At 46.5% G+C, this 15,081-nt stretch overlaps 1 protein-coding gene across 1 annotated transcript in view; it reads right to left on the reverse strand.

Annotated features, from left to right (window-relative positions):
- Cog7 (component of oligomeric golgi complex 7) overlaps positions 1-15,081 on the reverse strand; it is a 68,124-nt gene that overhangs the window by 15,937 nt on the left and 37,106 nt on the right. Inside the window, exons 10-13 of the mRNA XM_036195844.1 lie at positions 11,672-11,788; positions 9,530-9,595; positions 5,461-5,647; positions 3,993-4,133 (exon numbers count right to left, since the gene is read on the reverse strand). Coding sequence (XP_036051737.1) covers positions 3,993-4,133; positions 5,461-5,647; positions 9,530-9,595; positions 11,672-11,788 — 511 coding nt within the window. The remainder of the gene's footprint in view (positions 1-3,992; positions 4,134-5,460; positions 5,648-9,529; positions 9,596-11,671; positions 11,789-15,081) is intronic.

Consider the following 15,081-nt stretch of genomic DNA (forward strand, 5'->3'; position numbering starts at 1 on the left):
GCATACATGCTACTCACTACACACCTTCTCTCTCTCTCTCTCTCTCTCTCTCTCTCTCTCTCTCTCTCTCTCTCTCTCTCTCACACACACACACACACACACACACACACACACACACACACACACACACTAAAACTATCCTTCCTAGAGCCCTTTGAGATGAAGCAGGGTGCTCCAGAGCTGGTCATCGTGGAAGCAGGACGAGCTTTCCATCCTCCTCTCTACTCTGCATGTGTAAGAATTCCTGTAATAAAAAGCCTCTAAAAACACTCTCAAATCTAGACATGGTGGCATGGTGGCACACACCTTGAATCCCAGCAAAAGTAGGCAAGTCTCTTTAAGTCTGGGGCTAGCCTGGTCTACAGAGTGAGTTCTAGGCCAGCCATGGCTACATAGTGAGACTTTGTCTCAAAAAGTAAATAGTTATATAAAATAAAATAAAGGAGATTCTCAGATTGGCCCTGGGCAGCCATGGGAAGGCTAAGAGATGATACCAGAGCAATGCTCTATGAAACTGCATGCAGCAACCTCTCTGAGGGAGGCTGGGAGTGAGCAAAGGGTTAGAAACAGTTGAGAGATGGTGGAACATGAACCAGGCAGTAGTCATGAAGTAGAAGGTCCAAAAGTGGTACCATGGACGAGGACAAAGGTGAGGGGTGACACAGAGCAAAGACCATCATGGCTGCCAGCCATCAAGAGAAACAAGGGCTATGAGTTGGAGAAAGGCTTCTTAGAGGAAGCAGAAAGAGCCTCAGGAGAACAGTCAGGGACCAGAGGGAGGTGGGGGAGGTGGGAAAGTTCAGAGAAGGGTCGAGATGGAATGGCCTGAACTGGGAAGGTCTCAGAAAGCAGGCAAGTAAGGCTCACTTGAAGAGGGCAACGCGGAAATGGTGTAGATTATTTCTTAATTGTTCAAGATTTATTTAAACTGCCCTTCACAAGGGCTTTTCTCTTCATCTGTCAGCAGGTAATACAGGTAAATGGCAATAATCTATTCTGAACTGAACATGGTGTTGGTTAATAGTCTTAAAATACAAAGGGGCAATACAATTTACCTGCCAACGTTCAACACAAACATCAGTGACCAGGGTTTTCTTTTCAAATCCTCCAGGCTCAAGTGTTTGTCTTTGTATTGTGTTTGGATGCTGGCTCCCACACAAGTCTTTCTAATCACCAAAGCTAACCTGGTCTATCCCAGTGTCCCAGTACTGTGGTAAAGCCTGAACCAAAAGTGGGGATTCCAGCAACTGGGCTATGAGTCACAACAAGGAACTCTGGAAAGCAGAAATGGAGGCGAAACGACAGGTGGGAGCCTGTTTCAGTGTGGAACTAAGACCAACAGCTGTGAAGTGAGGCCAACATCTTAAACTATGACAAAAATAACACAGTAAGAACACAGGCCCGCAAGACGGCTCAGTGGGTAAAGTGCTTGCTAAGAGAGCCTGGGGACACAAGTCCCACTACCGTTTCATTTAGTTTCTCCTCAATTTTAGTTAGTTCAATCCAAATAAGACTTCATCTGTATAGTCTATATTCATGTTGCCTTTTTGTTTGGTTTGGTTTAGTTTTTGAGATAAAGTCTCACTATATAGCCTATGGCTGTCGTGAAGCTCACTTTGTAGCCCAGGCTGGCCTTGAACCCATAGAGATCTGCCTGCAACTGCCTTCCGAGTGCCGGGATCAAAGGAGTGTAACACTCTTTTAAAGATAACATGTATAACATAACTCCGTGTGTCCTTTGGATCCATTTCTATAGACATTTGCTCAGCCTGAGACACACCTGAGTAAGCAGGTCATTGGGATTGCATGCTACCCACATTTTAGATGTTGACATTTTAAAGGGATTTACTATACTTTTTAAACTTTTTTTCTTTTTCTTTTTTTCTTTTTTTTGGTTTTTTGAAACAGGGTTTCTCTGTGTAGCTTTGAGCCTTTCCTGGAACTCACTCTATAGTCCAGGCTGGCCTCGAACTCACAGAGATCCGCCTGCCTCTGCCTCCCAAGTGCTGGGATTAAAGGTGTGCGCAACCACCGTCAGGCTGATTTACTATACTTTTTACTCGGCATCTTCCAGTATTAAGTGTGTTTCTGAAAATGAATATTAATATAATTTTTTCTTTAAAGACCTAATTAAGCCCTTTTTCTTAGAAAATGAGAAGCACAGCTAAGTGGAGGTGTATGCCTATATCCCCAGATTTAAGAGGCTAAGACAGAAGGCTTGTGAGTTTGAGATTAGCTTAGGAGACCTTGTCTCAAAACACAGGTGTGGGGGGTGGATGGGATGGGGAAGTCCCTAGAGATGTCTTAGCAGTCAAGAGCACTTGCTGCTCTTGCAGAGGACCCAGGTTCAGTTTCCAGCACCCACATGGTGGTTCATAACTATCTGTAACTCCAGTTCCAGGGGATCCAGTCCCATCTTCTGGCCTCTGTGGGCACTATATACACATGGTACATGCACATACATACATTTATACACATAAAATAAAAATAAATTTCAAATATTTATATAAACAAATATTTTTATTTTACATTTATGTTTTATTATATGCATATATGTATGTATATGTTTTCTGATATATATCAGATGTATATTTTATTTATATATATATATATTTATAACATATATCAAAATACAGACTCACAGAAAGGAAGAAAACTATTCTTATGTGAACATCCATTATGTGGTGACGCTATGCTAAAATCTGCCATACACTACCCACAGGATGGAAAATTCTAGGTCCGCAGGGCTCCCAGAGGGCTGAAGAAGCAGACATCTGGCCCCATCATCTCTGCTGCAGCTCTCTCCAGTGCTGCCCTCAGTGCTAGAAGCACAAACTCCAACCACCAAATCTCACGGAATGAAGATCAGAGTCTCAGGGTGGAATGAACATCAAACCCACAGAGGGGCTGAGACTTGACCAAGGCTATCCAGGGGCTCTTCACACAATTTCTAGAGGGCAGCAGAAAGCCACGGCCTTGTAACTATATCATTCGAGTCATTGCCGTTTCCTGAGAGGACCTGTGTGCCATAAGAAGCACAGATGTAACTGGGGCTTTCCCAAACATTATCTCCCACAGAAGTAGAACTGAACAGACTGGGGGAGCGCATGAGACAATTGACCAGGGTGCTGTCCTGCCTAGTAACCCAGAAGAAAGCAACAGGATCTGAACCAGGGAGAGACAGGAGAGCAGAGAAGATGTGACACTGGGCAGCTCCTCCAAAGGCATCTGGGACAAGCAGAGAAGGGGAAGCGGGCATGAGGCAAGGGCAGGGAGACCATTCTCACACAGGCACACCGGATGTATCGAGGAAGAAAGTAGCAGCTCAGAGCAAGGTGTGACCTGCAATCCTAGTACCACCCCACTAAGACAGAAGGGTCACAACTTCAAGGTCAGCCAAGGCAACAGAGCCAGTGAACAAGCAAAAGAGGCAGCGCCTCCTCAGAAACAGGCTCCAGGCAGATAAGGCATTCTCCTGCCCAAGAGCTGGAACTGTTCCCTCTGGCAGGACCACCCAACATCAGAAGACGGGAGCTCTGTGGACGAGGGGTCACAGCAGCACACGACCTCTCTTACCCCCTGAAAAGGCAGAAAAGGCAGGCCTGCCAGTGGGAAAGGTGAACAAGCAGTACTGACAAGCTTCAGAAAGCTGAGCATGATGGTATACACCTGCAGTCATGGCGCTTGGAGACTGAGGCAGAGGATGTTGAGATTCAGGCCAGGCCGGGCTACATGGTAAGACCCTGTCTCAGATAATGACAACCCGTCACCACCACCACCATCATCACCATCATCATCTTATAAAATGGCCTCTCAATAGAGTGCTTGTGTAACTACAATTAAGATGAGAAATTCATGCCAAGCCAGAGACTGAAATGACAAAGTGACTCTGCTGTCCCCCAGCATCTCATGGCGGAGAGGGAGAAGATCCTGGCATAGTTTGAGCATATGCAGGACCCGGGAGCATAGACATTGCAGTCAGTGGAACTTACATCCATCCTGGCAACGAGCAGCAGCTGCTGTTTGATGCGCAGGAAGACCGAGTCGAAAGCCAGCTGGTGGGCCTGCTGGTTCAGCCGGGTCAGGGCTGTGCGTGATGCAGACAGCAGGTTGTGATTACTGGACCCCTTCTCCTGAGACAGGCAAAGGCAAAGGCAGTTAAGTCCCCAAACGAGGTCATCAGCTTCTTGGAAGTGTTGAAGAGTAACTGAGTGGGGCATGTGAACGGCTTCTACAATAGTGGTCCCCAAACCCGACTATGCCCCCCTCACCCCCCAGGAAAAGGCTGACTGGAAGATCCACAAGCTCCAAAATACTGAACCCGTGAGGGTTGACATCACTTCCCAGGTGACTCTGACGCATTTTTCCAACATGAGTTTACAGATTTGCAGTTTAGGAAAACCTAACTTGTGACTATCCCTTGGGGACTGAGGAGGAGGGGGAAAGATCGTGGCCTCACATATAATAAACAAGAGTGATGGCCAGAACTCTGATTCCCAGAGAGGTCAGGTCAGTCACCCCTGGCTGAAAGCCAGAGTATGTACAACCTGTATGAGTCCTGGGAATTCATACAGCCTGAGAAAATACAGAGATGGAAAATGTAACCTTAGTTCTTGTGATTATAAATGGACCGATTACAACAGACATAAATCAGATTAGCAATAAAGATAAACAGAGCTGGTTTAACTTAATCTCAGAAACATGGATGAATGCGTTTGGAGAATTGCTTTAAGAAGTGTGTTTATCAAGCTCAAATGCAGCCCGTGGTGGGCCAAGGTGCAGAGATGGGGAGACTCTCGGGAAACAAGAGTGGGGCCTCACTGCATGGTTCACCCCTGGAGCACTGCACCAGAAGGAGAGCTGCAGACTGCATCTGGTGGCATAAGAACACATGGAGGGGTGCTCTGAACCTGATGCCTACAGTCCTCTTACAACCCTACAGGGCATGCCTAGGAGCTAGGTGACTCACTCCATTTTCTGGGAAGTCCTCTTGTCCAAGGGGCCTAAAGCTCAAAGCCAAGATCAGCTTCAAAGACTACCTAGAAGGGGACCCTGCTCCCCAAATGCTCCTCTTTACAGGATCACTCTAACTGCAGACAGTACACATCTGATCCCCTAGCTGCCACTCAGTAAAGGGTATTGTCACTACATAAGGACCAGGGGTTCCCACTGCCATAGTCTCATAGACAAGTTTATCTCTAAATGGAGCAACAGTAAGCTTCCTGGACAACTTTCAAGCCTGGCTTTCATCCATAAAAAGACATATCCACCCGACTCCTACAGCTTTATCTCAGTGAGTTCCAACCCAGTGATGGTTACTAGCTCCTTAAAACTTCACATACAGGAGACAGAGAGAGAAGGCAGGGCCTGCAAACAGAGACAGAAAACCTGGCACCAGGGGAGAGTGAGTGACACGGGAAAGGTTTCATTTGTAAGAATGCTGCTGGGCTGATCTCATACCTTGAGGGTATAAAGTATTTCCATTAAACTGGCATATTCAGCAGGGTTATCTTTCTGGAGGTAATTATATTCCTGCCATGGGTTCTTGGCAGGGCTCTTCTTGTCTGTCAAGATGCTGTCTTGGAACCCTGCCAGGCTCCGAGGGCTGTAGGAGTCAGACAGATACTTCCCCGCTGTGGACAGGACCCTGAAAGGAAAGTGGTGAGCATTGTGCCCTGAATTGGCTGTACTGAGCATCTTCCTAAATGTAGGACACGAGGTAGACAGAATTAAGGTCTGCTTTTTACGGAAACGAAGACATCTTTCTTCATTTAAGAATGAGCTGGGCCTCAGATGCAGAAAAGAAACCAGGGTTACCTTGGGCATCATGGCGTGGAAGAGTCAAATGCTGTGTGACCCACTAGCTAACTGCATGCCTATTTATCCTCGGAATACCTTCCCCATACACTGAACTATAATGCTGGTATTCACTGGCACACCACGAAGTTTACTTTTGTGGCTTGGATGCTACAGGGAGATCTACTGAGAGAAGCTGGCACTTTACAGAGTCTTCAAGAAAGAAAAATGCCTCGGGGAGAGTCTCCGTGCTAATCCACCTGTGGTACTTCTGTGGAGCTGAGTCTCCATGAACAGGACGATGCTGGAACCACTATTCTCCCTCAGCCCACTCTTCCCACCCAGCCTCCACGTTCAATGTATGCAGAACTATGGGAGAAGAAGAGGCACTGTGACTACCCCAAATGCAGCTAACTCCCTGACCCTCCCTTCCAAATATTTCTTTTGTTGTTTGCTTGTTTGTTTGTTTGGTTTTTCGAGACAGTTTCTCTGTGTAGCTTTGCGCCTTTCCTAGAACTCACTTGGTAGCCCAGGCTGGACTTGAACTCACAGAGATCTGCCTGCCTCTGACTCCCGAGTGCTGGGATTAAAGGTGTGCGCCATCAATGCCCAGCCCAAATATTTCTTATGAAAGCAATTGCTTTGGGCATGCCAGGTTTTAGACTGCACTCATTTATTAAAAAGCAGGGTGAGGCATATACCTGAAATCCCAGTACTCAGGAGGCTGAGGCAGGAGAATTACAAGTTTGAAGCAAACCTAGACCCTATATCAAGGAAATAAAACAAATGCAGGCGTGGCGACATGTGCCTTTCATCCCAGCACCTAGAGGCAGACACTGGTGGACCTCTGTGAGGTCCAGGTCTGTAGGGGTAAACAGTGAGACCCTGTCTTAAAGATAAAAAGGGCAGAAAAGGGACCAAGAGTTCTGCAGCCCCAAGCTTGCTGAACAACACTGCAGACAGGGGCTGGCTCGCTCCTCACCTCCTCCCCCACCTCCTCCCCAGGCTCAAGCTGGCGCTCCCACTGCTGAAGCCCACCAGCAATTCCGCCAGCTCCTCTGTCTGTGTGGGAAACTGCGGCCCAGCCCTGACCACCTTGCTCAGACTGCACCCTCAGGTGCAGAAGTACTCTAACCATCCCTTCCCTTCCCTTCCCTTCTCTTCCCCTTCCTTCCTCATCTGCCTCATCCGCCTCATCCACCCCAGCTAACAGAGCAGTCTTTTCAAAGGGCAAGTCTGGTTTTGCCTTTTTTCTAGAAGCAGCCTCAGTTCTCCAGGATAAAACTAAAACATGCAAAAACTGATTCCTCACAGCCCTGCATTGTCTCTGCTCACTCACTGCCCCTCCACACTCTTGGAAACACTCTCCCTCCTGAGTGTGTGTCCCTCAGGAGCTTTCCCAGGCTCTCCCCTCCCCGGGACACTTGGCCCTTCCCTGCTGGCAGCCTCTTGCCTCCGCTGTGCACCTACCAGAGGTTTCCCTCACACCTCCTATAAAATGGTAAGAACAGAATAAAGGGGCTTCATCGCCCAACCCTAGCAGCTAGCACGGTGCCTGGCACGAACAGCTGTTTGTGAAGGACCAGTAGCTAGCTGCACGTGGGTAACCAGAAGCCTTCATCATTGCCTTCTGGGGTCAGCTCTCCTCTCTTCCATGGAGTTACAGTAATATAAGCTTCCATCTCAGGTAGCCCATGGGCATCCAGCTTCCCTGGATTAGCTTGCCATCCAAGTTAAAGAAAACAAGGAAGGCTAGAAATGCTTTCTCTAGCCAAGACTAGTTTAAAGTGTCCATAAGCACAATTCCAACTCAAGAGGACTAATGACGCCTGCTCTTAGCCTCATCTCCATACAGACATCACTAGATGAGCTCATCACTAGTGTACCAATGTGCCTGGAGAATGCAGCCAGTGTGCACTCAGGAGCGAAGGTTATAATTTCACCTAGTTCTTCAATTCATTTCCCTTCAAGACAAGCTATTTCTCTCCTCAGCCCCGGAAGCCTGTCCATTTACACTGAATTCCTGAAACCCAACTGTCCATTTGAACTACTCTATAAAGACCTTAAAAGCGCAGGCACTCCTAGACTTACAATGGGGCTAAGATCCAACAAACCCTCATAAGTTGAAAACATCCTAAAGTCTCCAACCTTCTAGGCTCTCAACACTAGAGGGGCTGACAGGGAGCTATGGGATGGCCGCTACTGCCCTGCACAGTAGGAAAGGATCACAGCCTGAACAATGTTAGTCTAGAAAAGACCAAAATTTGAAACACATTTTCTCCTGAATATAAAGCGTGTAGCCAAAGCATCATCAACAGAACCATCATTGTCAGGGATGTTTGTACCAGTGTTCTAAAGAAAGTGGTGAGCACCAGGAAGGTCCGGATAAACCGTAGCAATCTTCCAGAAAGAAGTGACAGCCAGCTCTGCTTTACACAGCCATAGCCCTTTGCACAGAGACCTTAGGAGTGACAGTCGATGTCAGTCTTAAGCAGTGTCTGCGCTGCCTTGCCATGTGCAGCCCCTGGGGAGTGGCTCTGCAGAGGCTGGGTTCTGAGGTGAGACAGACGGGAGATAAGGTAAGCTTTACAGGGTGGCTGCCACACACCAAGCAGATGGGAACACAGATGGTGACTGTCCCCAGGCTCAGGGTTCCAGGATGACATCACTCAGAGGCTGTGTGGTCTTTCACTGAAGCTGAATCTGCCTTTTAGCTTCTCTCTAGGCTGCAAACAGCAGCTAGAAGGTCATCCCCACAGCCACCCAGGCCTCACTCACCTTCCTGACCAAAACCTCCTGACCCTTTGCAAGGCAAAAGTTAAGAAAAATTACTGTGTTCTGAGGAGGAGAGATGGCTAACACACATATTCAGAGTAATGCCAGTGTAAGGACAGACAAACGGAAGTGTGGGAACAACACTCACACATTCTGATGACAACAAAGTTAAAGTCAGCGCCTCTCTCAGCTAGGTATGGTAGTGCACGCCTTTAATCCCAACCCTAGCACTTGGGAGGTAGAGGCAAGTGATCTCTGTGAGTTCAAGGCTAGCTGGTCTACACAGTGAGTTTTAGGACACACATATACACACATTAACTAACTGTTAAGCAACAACCACCCCACATACCAGGCTTCTTATTTCCCACAGGATGAAGGAACAAGGAAGCTGGGAAGGTGGCAGGGAAATGTCTGAATGGGGCAACACTGGATCACACATAAAGCCCTGGCAATATCAGAGGAGAGACAGGAGGCTGGAATGGATCTTTCTTAGTGCAGACTCCAAAACTCCCCTTTGATTCTCAGCCCTTGGCAGAATTCTACTCCAGGACTTGGACTGCAGGCTGCCTGGGTTAGTTTCAATCCTCTGGGCTTGTCTGGGGGCCTTAGTCACCACTCGTAACATGGTCTCTATGAGGAAATTTATTTCAAGCCCAATAACTGACCATAAGTAGAAGCCTAACCCACATATAATTGGGAAACATCGTGTACTATTTCCTCATCTGGCCCGGCGCCTCCATATCTAACCAGATTTATGTGACTACTGCCAAGTAGGATGAGCCTTGCCCTTTTAGGTGTTCAATAAATGTTTAATGATGACAGTAATGACACCTCGTATCGAGGGACAGGCAGTCCTCCAGACCTGTAGCTTTCAGATTCTGTCCCTGTACTGGATCAAATACTGCCCAGCCCAAACCCCCGCGAATGACGGGCAAGGAGATGGAGGATGCCCTCCTACCTGTTTGCCAGCTGCTGCTCCAAGTCCCCACACTGGCGCAAGAGCTCCCCACAGGTGGCTATGATCCTAAACAGAACACAAAGCACTTCAAGCTCAAGTGCTACCGGGCATGCCAGCGTTTACAGGACAAACACAGTCTCATTCATAAAAATCCCAACCATTTGCTCCTTCTGATGGCACTGCCTCCCTGAAATGTTTCACCACCACATATAATGAATGTCAGAGGCAAGTGCAGGTTCCTCCTGGTGTCCTCCATGTTACTAACACTTCGGCTATGAATCTCAAGTCTACCCAATGCTACCTCAAACCGTTTTACAGTTCCAAAACACTGGGTTTTTACTTTAAGAAAATTGGACGGAAGTACTCATTATTTAAAATTTGAAAGTGAAATGTATTATTCAATACCTACTAGACAGCTACTATTTGCATAGAAAACTGTCTCCCTCTCACACATGAAATGCAGATGTTGGAATGACTGTCACATCTGCATTTCATAACCTTTGAAGTAATATCATGCCAGTCCGCAGACCCTAGTCTCTGGTCCTTCTTCAGCAAACCCATTAGGTTGGGACAAATCCAAAGATTAAAAACATCTCAAGCCTCGTTAACTTTTAACTCTCTCTGAAAGTGCCTGTCATCACCAGGGTATCTGGGCATTCCATCATGAGAAAGGTTTATGAGAAAGTAAAATATTCCACTCAACTCAGGTGTACCAGAACAGCCTTGTGCAGAGTATTTCCTGGTATGCCAAGACCCCACAGGAGAGGGGATGTAGTTAGCACCCAAAGCATCTCAGTCCATACACATAAAGTCCAGAACAGAGACCATGAGATGGTAACCTAAGATGGTCTTGGGTAATCCTGGTTCACCCGGACCACCATCAGTGGCTGTCTGAGCTCTGGCATTCACCACATGTACCATGATGTTACCGTGTGACATACCCAGGCAGTGGGGCCAGGGGTCAAGACATGATAGTGGATGAAGTAGGTCACCTGAAGAACAGCTTGCCTCTGGAATACTGGTCCATAAAAAGCAGTGTCTCTAAACACACCAGTCAGTAGCTTCCATTGCTAACCCACTCAGTGCCACAGCCTCAGATTTTCTAGGCAATTTCAGAGATCTGGATTATGTTTAATTTGCTTTATCTGTTGGCAACTAATCCAAAATTCTTTTAAATGCTATGATGATAAGTGGTGTCTGTGGGTCAGAGACTTTTCAGCTGAACACGCCAGGGCCAAACCTTCCTAAGACACTACTGATCACACTCCCCAGGTACTGGCATGTCTACCTAGTGGCCCCAAAGTCACATGAGTGCTTCAGAGTATAGCTGTTGACAACATGAGAGGCTCAGCTCAGTGTCTGCCACTCAGCTCCTGCAGGATTCTTTCCAAGGGCATTCTCGTAAGTGCTGTGGTTCTTAGACCCGAAACAGGACAGACCAGCTCAGCTGTATGCTCCAAAATACAGCTGTATACTTTAGCTTTGGAAAAAAAACACAGGTTGTGGGGGAAGGGGATCTCATACCACATGTAAAAGAGTTTGTCATCAAAGAAGACAAGGCATTTGTAAAGAATTTTTTTAAATACTTCACGGGGCTGGAGAGATGATTCAGTGATTAAAAGCACTTGCTGCTCTTTCAGAGGACAAAAGTTCAGTTCCCAGTACCCATGTGGTAGCTATCTTAACTCTGGTTCCAGTGGATTTGATGCCCCCTTCTGGTCTCCTCTGGTACTGCATGCACTTAATGCACAGACATACATGCAGGCAAAACACTCATATACAGAAAATAAAATACATAAATCTTTAAAAAATATATTTTACAAATTATAAGGATATTTCTGGCATTTGTTTTGGCAGCTGTTTGGGTTTTTTGTTTATTGGCTGTTTAAATTTAGGTAGTACTTTTTAAAAAGGCACTGAGCCAGGATCACACACACCCTTGATCCCAGCACTTGGAAGGCAGTGGCAAGCCAATGCCTGGTCTACATAACAAGTTCCAGAACAGTCAGGGCTACCCAAGGGAGCCTGTCTCAAAACAAAGAGGCAAGCAAACAAAGGCACTGAAAGGGGAAAGAGGGGCACCTCATGAATCATACTGCTTGCTCCATTCAGCGCATACTTACACTACAGCATCCACATTACCTGATGGAGTTCTGGAAAGCGGTCCAATCTTCCTGGAAAAGGGAGTTGGGAGGAATATCATCCAGTCTGCACTTCTTTCGAATTGACTGGAGCGCATTGGTGAAATGAGACACATACCTAGAGAGGGGAGGAAACAGCAGCTCTAAAGACAGCTGAAATCCTCCGCTGTCTATCTTGCAAATGTCCTGTCATGAAGAATACTTAGGAACATCTGGCTACAGAAAAATGTGGTGATGTTGTGTTCCCCAATATATTGTGCACCCTAATAAACTTATCTGGGGTCAGAGAACAGAACAGTTACTAGATATAGAGGCCAGAAAATGGTGGCACACATGCCTTTAATCCTAGCATTCTGGAGGCAGAGATCCATCTGGATCTCTGTGAGTTCAAGGCCACACTGGAAACAGCCAGGCATGGTGACACATGCCTTTAACCCCAAGAAGTGATGGCAGAAAGCAGAAAGGTATATAAGGCGTGAGGACCAGGAACTAGAGCCTGATTAAGCTTTTAGGCTTTTGAGTAGCAGTTCAGCTGAGATTCATTCCGAATGAGGACTCAGAGGCTTCCAGTCTGAGGAAACAGGATCAGCTGAGGAGTTGGCAAAGTGAGGTTAACTGTGGCCTGTTCTGTCTCTCTGATCTTTCAGTGTTCACCCCAATACCTGGCTCCGGGTTTGTTTTTATTAATAAGACCTTTTAAGATTCGTGCTACAGAAAAAATCTCCAGGCCATTTAATAAGGGCAGAGAGACCTTAGGGGTGTTCAGGATGAGGAGGGAGGAGATGGCCACCAAATGGAACCCAGTGACAGACAAGCTGAGAGACACTGCTGCCTGACAACGCATGCGCTTCTCTGGAAACAAGTTCTAGAAAGGCTGCAGAACACACAGCCCACTGCAATGCAGTTACCAACATCCTGCGTACTTTTGCAAGCAAATCTTCCAGTCTAGACTAGTCACTGCAGGAAGACTAAAGCTCACTGGCAGGAAAGAGCACCCAAGAGCACAGAGTCAGACTCAAGGTGGAGACCCTCACAGGCTGTTCTGATGGCACTCAGCACACCTCGACTTTAGGCAAGTGCCTCTGTATCTTCAGACCTCAGTTTTCTCATCTCTAAAATGGATTTAATGATGCCTTCTGTATCATCTTACAAATAAATGAAATAGCATATGATTTCTGAAAAGCATGAAATGAAAGTTCTTGGTGAGGTATGCTTTTAAGGATGTAAATTTCCTTGCTCTGTCCTGAGGTGGGGTGGGGGGGGGGGGCTGTGTCCTTAGAACATCTGGGCATCACAAGAAAGCTAACCTCCCTCGAACAGAGCAGAATGTAATGCCTGGGCCTGAGAGGGAGGCTGTGTAGAGGAGAGAAAAGCCATCCCTTTGAGGTGGGAGAACTGACCTCATACACTCCACAACCTGCAGACACTGCACAACCACTCAACTCCCTTCACGAAGACCTTCCAAGCAGAGGCCTCCAGAGCAGACTGGCAGGAAAAGTTAGTGGACATAACTGCTTCAGTTGTGGGAACTTAAACAACTGTCAGCAGCTGGCAACTATGACAAATGTGCCAAGAACAGGCCACTCCTGGGCTGCTGAGCAGACAGGGATTTCACTATCCCTCAGGTCAGAATACAGAACACAGTGTAGATTTTACCCCGTTACTTACATAATAGATTAGACTCTTTGGTTCGCTTTCAGAATATATAGCTTCAAGTGTCCACCACCAGAGAGCCACTCACTGGCGGAGACATCAACCACAATCTTTTCTATTCACTGCCATTACTTTACTGGAAACAACGACTCTGACTTAGGTCCTAAGGTGCCAGGACCAGGCTTAGCCCAGATTGAGCCAGTTCCTGCACCTCATGCCTTCCACAGCTGTGAAGTCACTCTTTGTAGCCTTGTATGGGCTAACTTAGTGTGCAGGGACAGAGTGCACATCAGGACATTCATTCTGCCCCATCTGCCCACCCTGCCCCAAGTCCTCCTCTCTCCCAACACTTGAACCTGATAAAATTAGCTTCAACTCCACTATAAACTCAGCAATATTGGTAATATCCAAATTCTAGAGACAGTGACCTCATTGCCCCATATACTTTGGTATACAGTAAATTTTAATGCAAATATAAATTCTTTATCAATCATAAAAACAACAAACAGAAGAAAAGTAAATCTGGTAAGTGCTCGCTCAGAGGAGTATGAGCTAAAGAAAAGCTCAAGACCTCATTTTCATAGCAGGGAGGTGATAAAGTTGATCAAATCTTACTTATTTGCAAAGAAGAATCAGAAAACCAAAAGCGAAGTGTTCCAGCATGCTACCTCTGTGGAAAGGACTGAAACCTGATGGAAGGGGGGCATATTTTTACATTTTGTGTGTTTTATATTGGGGGGAACTATGTCTAAAAGCATTATTTCTACTACCTTACAGAATAGTTTTTAGATCTCAAAAGAAAGCTCCCCACCCACAAAATCCTAACGATGGCAGGATGAGAAGAGGTTTTTAAAAAGAGGCAGAGTAGGGGTCACCTGGAAACCTGGCCCAGTGATTAAGAGCACTGGCTGCTCCTGCAGAAACCTGGGTTCATTCAGTTCCCAAGCACCCACAATCTGTAACTACAGTTCCAGGGGATCAATGCTGCCTTCCAACCTCCAGGGATGGCAGACGAGCATGTGGTGTACAAACAGAAGTGTATGCAAAACATCCAAACACACAAAAATCACCTAAAATCATAAATAAGTAAGTAAGCAAACACTACACTCACTACTTACGCTTCTCCCCTTTCAGACACACACCAGGGTTCATCTGGACAAACCTCTAACCCGTAAGGCCTCAACAGCCAAGAACACTGGGCTCACAGGGCGAGCCTGGTATTTCTGGAATGACAAGAGCTCCCTAACATCTTAGGCAAAACAGCATTCAGTTCAGTAAAGGAGCCTGGAAATACAGGGCAACTTCGTGGAGAAACAGATTTCCACAAAGGGGTCCTTGGAGAGCATAACAATGTATGTGCAGTTCATCGAGTTCACAGCTGGGTAAGACTGTTGACTATTTTTCTCTGCACACTGAGGTAGTGTGCATAGTCCCTTCCAGCACTATGGAAGCTATCCAGTAGGGTGAAGCTTCCCAGCTGGAGCCAGTTTGGTTTCTCCATGTCCTGAGACTCAAATATGTGGTGTTTTCAGAAGTAGGGTCTTACAATCAAATTCTGAAGGGTAACCAAGAGCAATAGCAACAATCCATACTGTTTGGAGGAGTCTATGGGACTCCACCGACCAACAACTCAAAAAAACACAACCCATATCTAACACCGTTGTTTTATTGTTTATTTGGTTTTTTTTAATTTGATAGCATGTGGCGTCTAGGGCAAGATATGCCCACTAGTGTGATAGTTGCATGAATATTATGGGA

Source organism: Onychomys torridus, chromosome 1, assembly GCF_903995425.1.
Source record: "Onychomys torridus chromosome 1, mOncTor1.1, whole genome shotgun sequence".
Classification (NCBI taxonomy): Eukaryota; Metazoa; Chordata; class Mammalia; order Rodentia; family Cricetidae; genus Onychomys; species Onychomys torridus.